Source organism: Micropterus salmoides, unplaced genomic scaffold, assembly GCF_014851395.1.
Source record: "Micropterus salmoides isolate LMB-PRFRI ecotype aquatic unplaced genomic scaffold, ASM1485139v1 Ms_hic_scaffold_19, whole genome shotgun sequence".
Classification (NCBI taxonomy): domain Eukaryota; kingdom Metazoa; phylum Chordata; class Actinopteri; order Centrarchiformes; family Centrarchidae; genus Micropterus; species Micropterus salmoides.
The window spans coordinates 22,206,127-22,214,849 of record NW_024041039.1 but is presented as its reverse complement, the minus strand read 5'-3'; the positions used below and the strand labels follow the sequence as shown (position 1 = coordinate 22,214,849).

At 41.3% G+C, this 8,723-nt stretch overlaps 1 protein-coding gene across 2 annotated transcripts; it reads right to left on the bottom strand.

Moving 5' to 3' along the window:
• Positions 1-1,413: 1,413 nt before the first annotated feature.
• On the bottom strand, positions 1,414-4,017 carry foxa2 (forkhead box A2). 2 transcript variants are annotated; one of them, XM_038729263.1, is made up of 2 exons: positions 3,707-4,017; positions 1,414-3,011 (listed from the first exon to the last, which is right to left on the bottom strand). In XM_038729263.1, the coding sequence occupies exons 1-2, from the start codon at positions 3,776-3,778 to the stop codon at positions 1,839-1,841; spliced, it is 1,245 nt and encodes a 414-aa protein (XP_038585191.1). In that variant the 5' UTR covers positions 3,779-4,017; the 3' UTR covers positions 1,414-1,838. The 2 variants fall into 2 exon arrangements, with proteins under 2 accessions (XP_038585191.1, XP_038585192.1); XM_038729264.1 differs by lacking the exon at positions 3,707-4,017 and adding an exon at positions 3,190-3,687.
• Positions 4,018-8,723: the final 4,706 nt, after the last annotated feature.

Below are 8,723 nucleotides of genomic sequence, written 5' to 3'. Positions count from 1 at the left end.
AGATCACACTGTTTAAAGTGCGATCTGTAAAGAGGGTCTGGAGAATAAACGCACTCTTTAGGCCCTACGTGTTCAGAAGGCGAAGGGGTGTCATTCGGTTATAAAGGGAGCAGAAAGGAAATGTCCCCAAACTCCCTGGCCTTGGATTTGAGCTCAACGGGGAAGGACAGGCAAAGGGGTTGGGTGGATTCATTTGGACGACAACTAGCCTATCTTATCTAACAAGAGGGGAGGGTCCAACTACTTTAAAAATAGGGAGTAGACAATGAACCCCCAGATTGAGGGGAAAGAAGTTAGAGCATCACATTCAGGCGGCTCTGTTTCCAAATCAGCACCTTCTTCCAGCAACTATTCTCCTGCGCCACAGGAGGCTGTTTTTATGTGACAATGACACTTAATCTCATTCACTGATCTAAACTTCGTGTGTGTGTGTGTGTGTGTGTGTGTGTGTGTGTGTGTGTGTGTGTGTGTGTGTGTGTGTGTGTGTGTGAAGGGGAGTGGTGAGCCTGATTGACTGGCAGGCAGGCATGTGTTTGAGTGACAGTGCTAGATTTGTATCATAATGTGCCTCACTGTATGTGTGGGAATTTAAATGGCTGATTTAATTCATGTATATAATTACCTACACACCATGCAGCAGCTGAATTTTCGGGAGATTAAATTCTACAGCGTGGGCATATTAGCGATTGTGCATGATCTAATTGATTGCATGATGTAAATGTCTGCAGAAACCACACATTTTCATTTGCAGCCTGTTTGGAGCAGAGTTTGTGTTTTATTGGCTGCTTCCTTCTGTCTAAAATGCTTCTGCGCTTCTGTGTAGGGGTTTCTTCTTCATCACTTCCGTCAAAGTGGCTGATGTGTTGAATAAACTTTCCTTCCCCCCATAAATATCCCAATTTGTGTTAGGGATTAATAAGCGTATGTTTTTTTGTTTGCATTTTCTGACCGACAAATTGAGAGCATTGTGCACAATATTGTCCAACAAAGCTACTGATCCCTGTGGAAAATATGGACAATCATTTTGAGAATTAAAAAAATATATTTATTGTGTAATACATTTTGTACACTAATAGGGAATTCGTTCAAGTTAATATGCATGTCGTAAATACCCAAACTCGATTTAAGTGAAAAATAAATGCTGTCCTCTGTTAGATCTTCCTCTTAACACATTTTTAACATTTATTGTGTATTTAGTGTAAGCTCATGGAAATTTGTATTTTTTCGTTAATGTGAAATATTTTTGCATATAGTTGTGATGTATTCTGTCGTATTCATTTATTTCCATTTAACGCAAATCCACCCTTAATAGTGAAACAATTGCTGCATTTAATGGCGGGGACGCGTATTACCTCCACTATACTACTGTTAGCATTATACTAATAATAATAATAACGATCAAACACCACGATATTCAGAAAACAAAACCAATAACACTTTAATATAGATTCTGTTCTTGTCACTACAAGAATACACATATACAAGCCATAAATAGGAATTACACAAATGATTGAAGAAATCCTGCGAGGCATTTAAATTCATTTAAGAATCCAGTTATGCAGATGTAGGCTATTTTACAGCAAGTTGTTTGTCTTTGGGGTCCATTCCTGAAGCCGACTTCTGAACAGATCTCATCACATTATCATTACTTTTAAGTATTTTCATCAACATCCTCTCTCAAAATAATTAGGCTACCAACAAACTCGACAACTAAAACGGTGGGAAACGTCAAAAATATCTGAAATACATATTGTACACAAACTCTATTTTTTTTTTTTTTTTACAAATGTACAAATCGAAGGGGAAGAAAGTCCACATCGGATTGAGGGGTAAAGGGTTTATGAGGAGTTCATGATTGGCCTGGAATACACGCCTTGATAGTAAGTTGTGTCAGGTATGGATGAAGAATCCAGACCGGCTTTCCCCGCCATGGAGCCCATGGAAAGAGCCCCGGCCATGGGGGAGCCATAGCCAGAGTAATGCATCACCTGCTCATAAGTCTTTAGGTCCATTTTGTGATGCTGCTGCTCCGAGGACATGAGGTTATTTATGGAGAAGGGGTGATTGAAGGAGTAGTGGTGCTCCGGCTTCAGGTGCGCTTCGTGCGCAAGGACGGAGTGATGCTGAGACATGAGGTGCTGCCCCTGTGACACCGGGGAGGCGGCAGCGTGCTCCGGGCTCAGCGCCTGGCTCGTCTTCATGTCCGATAGGGACCTTTTGTGGTCGCTGGAGGAGTGGTTGGAGTGCGGGGACTCGTTTCCGTTGCAGCTCTCCGAGCTGCTGTTGGAGGAGCCGCCGTCTCCCCCTTTGCGGCCGGAATCCTTCATGGCCTTCTTATCGCACTTGAAGCGCTTCTGCCTCCTCAGGTAGCAGCCGTTCTCAAACATGTTCCCGGAGTCCGGGTGGAGAGTCCAAAAGGAGCCTTTCCCTGGTTTATCCGGCGACCTGGGCACTTTGAGGAAACAGTCATTGAACGACAAAGAGTGGCGAATGGAGTTCTGCCAGCGCTGCTGGTTCTGTCTGTAAAAAGGGAAGAGGTCCATTATCCACTGGTAAATCTCGGCCAGTGTCAGCATCTTGCTGGGAGACTGCTGGATGGCCATGGTGATGAGGGAAATGTAAGAATATGGGGGCTTAGCGTGCGTGTAGCTCCTGCGGTAGGTCTTTGGGTCTCTGGACCTGTTGATGTTAGACTGTCCGTAAATGGGGCTCATGGCGTTCATGTTGGTGTAAGATGTCAGCGCGTTCATAGATGCGGGCTGCGCGGTCATGGGACTCATACTGGGGCTCAGAGCAGCGCTCATGGCCGTCATGCCGGCGCCCATGCCGTTCATGGCTCCGGTGCCCGGTGACATGCCGGTCATGGAGGGACTCATGCCCGTATTGACGTATGACATGTTCATGGAGTTGGCCGTCATGTTGGCAGTGGTGTTCATGCCGGACATGCTCATGTAGGTATTCATAGAGTTCATTCCCAGGCCCGTGTTCATGTTGCCAACCGAGGTGTAACACTGTCAGTGAGGGAAAGAGGCAATCATCAGTTTCATCTGGCACAAGCATTGCAGTGAGAAATTAAAAGCAACAGAAATTACTAAACACAGAGATCAGTTTTTCTTTAAGCCTTATGAAATCAGAATGATAGCATTCATTTAAAATCAGATTAAAATAACTGTCAGCGTATATGCTCACCGGCTCGTAAAGGTTGAAATGGACATTTGGGCTTTTGCTTCCGCGTGAAATAGTTTAAAAATTCAAAACACCACTGCATACGTTTAACAATGCATTTAATGCCACTGGTGTGGCAAGTAAATTAAGTTGAACAATGCGCTGAAAATGTTCAATGTGGGTGACAACATTGACACCTAATATGACTGTGCTCACACACAAAATAGCGACTGCAACACAAATATTAGAATCTGTCCGCCCAAAATCAAACACCTCAGATGTTTGTCGAGTGGAAACAAATAATCTGATTTAGTAAAGATACGTATAGACATATGAAATTATAATCCGAGTGAAAAGTTTCCCTCCCCTACATGTCAAGCAACTTTGTTAGGATAGTGCGCTGCGTGGAGATGGGGGAGGATTTGGAGGCGCCTCAAGTCAATATTTGATCACAAAGTTAATATTATCTCAGGGCTAATATTGAGTTGTATAAAATGGGATCGGCTTTAGACAGAAAAAAATATATATTTAAGGTACCCACCTCAGGCTCTCCGTAGTAGGTGCTCCAGTCGGTGTGTTCGTGTCCTTCCATTTTAACTGCTCCAAGCATCATGGAGGACTTTTACAAAGCGTCTCCCAGCAGAGGAAAAGCCAAAAGTCTCTCTAATAGTAGGTGACTGGGGACCACTGAGTGTATTTGGGTCGTCGGTGTATCCCTTCGTCAAGGACTGGCGCATGTGTGTCTTATGGAGCCAGCCGTGAAATGCGTCTGTCAGTGACTGGAGTTCAAATGACGCTCCGTGCTGCCTGTTAACGCTGTGATATAGCTCTGTGCTCTAGGCAAGCCTCCAATCCCTACTTCTACGCCTTGGGCCCTATTTGAATAATCTCCTCGCACCTAGGCGTGAGACTCCTCAAGCTCCCCCCCACAACCCCCCACCCTCCCCCTCATCCCAATTGTACACCTGCGCTGAGTGAAAAGAACAGTTTCTTATGAAAAGCTTCATTACAAACTAATCTTATTGTATTTTGGCTGACAAAAAGAGCCATAAAAGGAGTGTTTGGCGCTCTTCCTCGGTGTGCTTTTCATTACGCACATCCTCCAACGTGCTTATTCCACTTGAACTGAGCTGAAATCATAATCCATTTTTAATAGGCTGCGTTCAAGGAATTTATAACCTAAGCCCATATATAACTGTTAATTATTTTACACCAACAACACTATGAACACATGAAAACGGTCATGAATTATATATAAAGTTTGATCTATCAGTAGAAACCCGCGTAAAGGAATGTATTTAGGAAAATGCAACCATTAATTCATAATTGTATTATAGTGTATTACAGAGTTGTGTTGCTGTATAAATCCAGGCACATTAACCTGAAGGAGTAACATCATTATGTATATAAGCCAGCCTTATCCTTCAGAGAATAATAAACTTATGGCTGAAGTAGGCCTGCATGAACGCAGGTGTGCGGTGCACGCGATCACTACTGGGGTGCAATGAAATTATCTAAACTCCTTTCATTAAAAGCGGGTTGGTGTTAGTGAAACTAAAAGCCATTTCCTCACAGTGTTTAACACTTATTTTCTAATAAAAATCAGATGGTTTCTATATATTTGTCAGTATTAAAGTGCGTACAATTTTCCTAAATAAGTCCACTAATATTTGAAAAAAAGCAAGGTTTTATCCTGCTTTACTAACCTGGATGACTGAATTACTGTTTCTAAATGTTTTAATTAGTGTTGAATATGCCGGCATAGCTCCAGAGCGCCCTCTCTCGGTTAGTTTCCCAATTAGGCTTTTGCTGTCAGTGGCACATAAAGCAGCCCGATTCTTTCAAATAAAACGTCAACTGAAACATTTTAGAATTTGCACAATTGTTCTTGAGTTTTCCACACTACATAGGTGCAAAATAATTTAAGCAACAACAAACGTGAGTACAGTGGATACTATCAAACCCCAAACACATTTACTCACCTTTTTATTTGATGAACTGAATTTACAGTTTGTACAGGCCTGAATCTTAATTATAACAATTCAGAGTAGGTCTATGCATAACGTTATAGGTAGATTGATATTTTTTTGTTCATATCGTTTTTTGTGACGCCCTTATAATGGGAGTTATGATGTTAGTGTCTAAGGTTTCAGTATCAGACGGGGGAGGCCCCGGGTGTTGAGGTCCTTTAACTCTCGCTGCCTGTACAGTATTTGTATGACACAAACATCAAGGTGAGGCTGCAGTCCGGTGCCAGCCACGTGTCAGTGGTGGTACATCTATTTGACTGCATATTTACGCAAGAGCATAACTATCAGTATAGAGAGCCATTAGTAAAGGCGAGTAAACCTGTGGTGTTGACGAGGGACTAACAGAGTCTGCTTAACTTGGAAATGAGATCATGAGAAAAAGCTGTGTGTTTGAGGATTGGGGATTTCACCGGAGAGAGCTGGAGATGGTCAAATCCGCGCTTTCTCGGCTTGACTCAGTCAACACAAGCGTTTTAGGCTATTCTTCTTTTTTTTTTTTAATAAAACGACGATGCTTTCACAATGATAAATCAGTTAAAATAAATAATCATTTAACATATATTTATGAGATTCATTTATCTATTTTCATGGACAGATATTTCGACAGTGTATTTGTAGGGCTGCATCTTGTGTAACTGGGTTGAGCATGTAGGTCTTCTTGTAAAATATCTGTACACATGCATTCATTAACAATGCATATAAGTTCATAATTAAAAATATAAAACATTTAAATCAGGTCAGATTTACAGCCATATCTGCTGCACAAATGAACACAAAAATAAGCCCAAACTGTCTACACCTGCAAATGTGATGAAAAGACAATATATGTTTATATATTGTGTGTTACACAAACACATGTGGTTTTTTCATTGTCAAAAAATTGCTGGCTAATTTTTAGCATATAAACCAACCAAAAGTCTCCTCGTGGATATTTACATAAACCAGCCTTGCCTGTTCCAAACCAAATCAATAGTAAGTCTGGTTTGGAAACATGAGCACTACATGTGGCTAGTTATTCCAAGTTACACCAAATCCTTAGTATTCTAAAATGGTCCTTGACCTGCAGGACATTATGTTCCTGAATGAGACATGTTGTTAATTCCATAGTTAATCATCAACCTGCCCCAGTCCTCTCACATGGGTGAAGGTCACATTTTGGGTTTAGTCAAAAACACAAACTTCAACTGGACCTTATGGGGCCACTCTATGACCCCATTTTGGATGTATTCCTTATTTATCCTCTGCTGTAACGTATGTGCTAATTCATTGAGTGTCATTACATCACAGGTGCAAAGGGGGGTCAACCCAAGATAAAAACGTCCGTGGTTACTTTTTCAAATGGGGTGCAAGAAACTTGGGAAATGTCTGGGAAATATTTTCTGGGTTTAAAAGGGGCAATATCTAGAGACATAGCTCATACGCTAAAGATCTGCAACATGGCTCCTTTTCTTTTTGGATTGTCGGTACAATAAATCATCATCAGCCATAAGTATTGAAGAACAGAAAAAAAGATATCACAAGTCTAGAACATCACGAGTTGGTATATCAGTTGATACATATATTTTCATTCATCTGTGATTGCAATTACGACATGCCAATAAATTGTACAGTTCCATTACAGCCAAAGCAACAAGGTGGCTGATACTGAATTATGCAATATTAACTCCCAAAACAAATATAAACTGAATGTAATGAAATGCAAATGACTGTAATGTAAAATAACACCATTTTTGGAAACATTGATGGTGTAGTTTAAAAAGACAGCATTTTACTTTTAATATGCAGGAAATCATTTTTCTCAAAAATGTTTCTTCACATAAGAATTCCAGCGCTATTGTGGTGTGTTGTGCAATAAAATGATCTCATGATTATATTATGGTCATGTTTTGTGGTACCCTTTTCATTCAGTGTGGGGAACATTAGCTAACAGGTGAATAATATGGTGCAGACCATATTTACAATCTAGTACGTAAGCTTACAAATCTGTTGTCTAAGTAGTTTCAGCACATTCACTGGCGCATTGCAACTCTAAATGCTTCACAATTGTTAATGCAACATGTATTTATTGTTGAATGTTCTATTCCCAGCATATCCTTTCACAACCCTGTGCATACACTAGACATGAGAACAGAATTGCATTTACTTTATCTCCCAAGGATGAGTCAGAAAACCTAAAGTAGCACACTGTGTTCTTGCAAAATTGGCATTTTCCCAATGAGCATACATGTCCAGTAACAAGACCAGTGGGGTGCCTTACATCTCTCGCCCTTTCAAGGCTAGTTTTTATTTTTATTTTGTTGATCAATTAGCCTCCAGGATGATCTGTGTTACATTTCACACGTTAAGGTGTCATTCCTACAGTGGTTATGACAAGGACAAACACTAAATGATTAAAGTTTAATGAGTCAGTTAAAGAAGCGAAAGCACAACACTTGCATGAGCAAGGCCCTAACATGACACCACAGAGTCATAGTTTTCTGGTACAGATGCTGTTGGGTGTCTGGGGTGGGAGTTCTTGGGTGCAGGGCAGGGGGATGGAAACAGGGTGCTCCCTGGTCTGTGTGAGAAAGGCGGAACTCTTCGAACATTCCTTCAAACACCCAGGAGTTGTTGGCAGGAATGTGTTAACTTTAAGTTTCAACTTTCAAAGTAAGGATTTTTTTTCAGCTGAAATTTAAAGATTCACTTAAGGACGGTCCTTTTTTTGTCCTTTTGTATCCTTCTGAGTGCATCGAGTCACACAATAGAGAATAGGGCAAAAGGGTTAAGCATGTAATTCATCAAAATAAAATTAATAACGAGAGAGTCTTCCTCTAACAAAGTGCTGGGGAAAAAATGTTTGCTGCCAACTTGCCTGTGGTGACAGTAAACATTCCAGAGCCGGGCTGGAGTTTGGACTTGCCATTATCTGCCACAGCTGTGACAACGCCTGTTGGCCGCAGGTTTGTGGCTGGCCACACTGTGTTTACCTGGAAATGAATCTGAAAAGCGTCTGGACTGGGAAGGCACACAACACAGCTAAATAAAAACTGAGAGTGGTCATTGCAACGAGATGCAGTGTGGGAGGGAGTCCAAAGTTATTGCACTGGCCCCAGTGGGTCAGGGCGCAAACACAGGCGTAAACGCACTAAGGATATCCTCAAATACGCACCTTTTGATATTGAGAGGAATGTGGCGAGGAATGCCATTCGATATGTTTTATGTTGACTGTATCCACGGCATTGCAGATTCAGTACTTCTCTCTTGTCATGGTAAAGGACCCTATGTTGACTGCTGCCCTTCATTTATCAAACAAGGTGACAGTTTATCTATTGGACCACACGGGTAGAGTGAGGACAGTGTGAGGGATCCCAAGAGATGCACAGATCAGATGACACTAAAGAACGCATGTGCACCAAATTAGAGTCTTTAGGAGCTCTGATTGTTGCAACACAGAGTTTAAAACAAATTTAGGTACCGCTTTCTGCTAAGACACCCTTTATAAAGGGTTTATGCTGTAACAAATTCCTTTATTAATGGCTAATAAAT

Bases quoted from the DNA above. Each gene is read 5' to 3' on its own strand.
- foxa2 (XM_038729263.1), bottom strand. From the start codon at position 3,778: ATGATGCTTGGAGCAGTTAAAATGGAAGGACACGAACACACCGACTGG. The intron at 3,012-3,706 runs GTGGGTACCTTA...CCTCACTGACAG, and splicing joins CCTACTACGGAGAGCCTGAG to TGTTACACCTCGGTTGGCAA.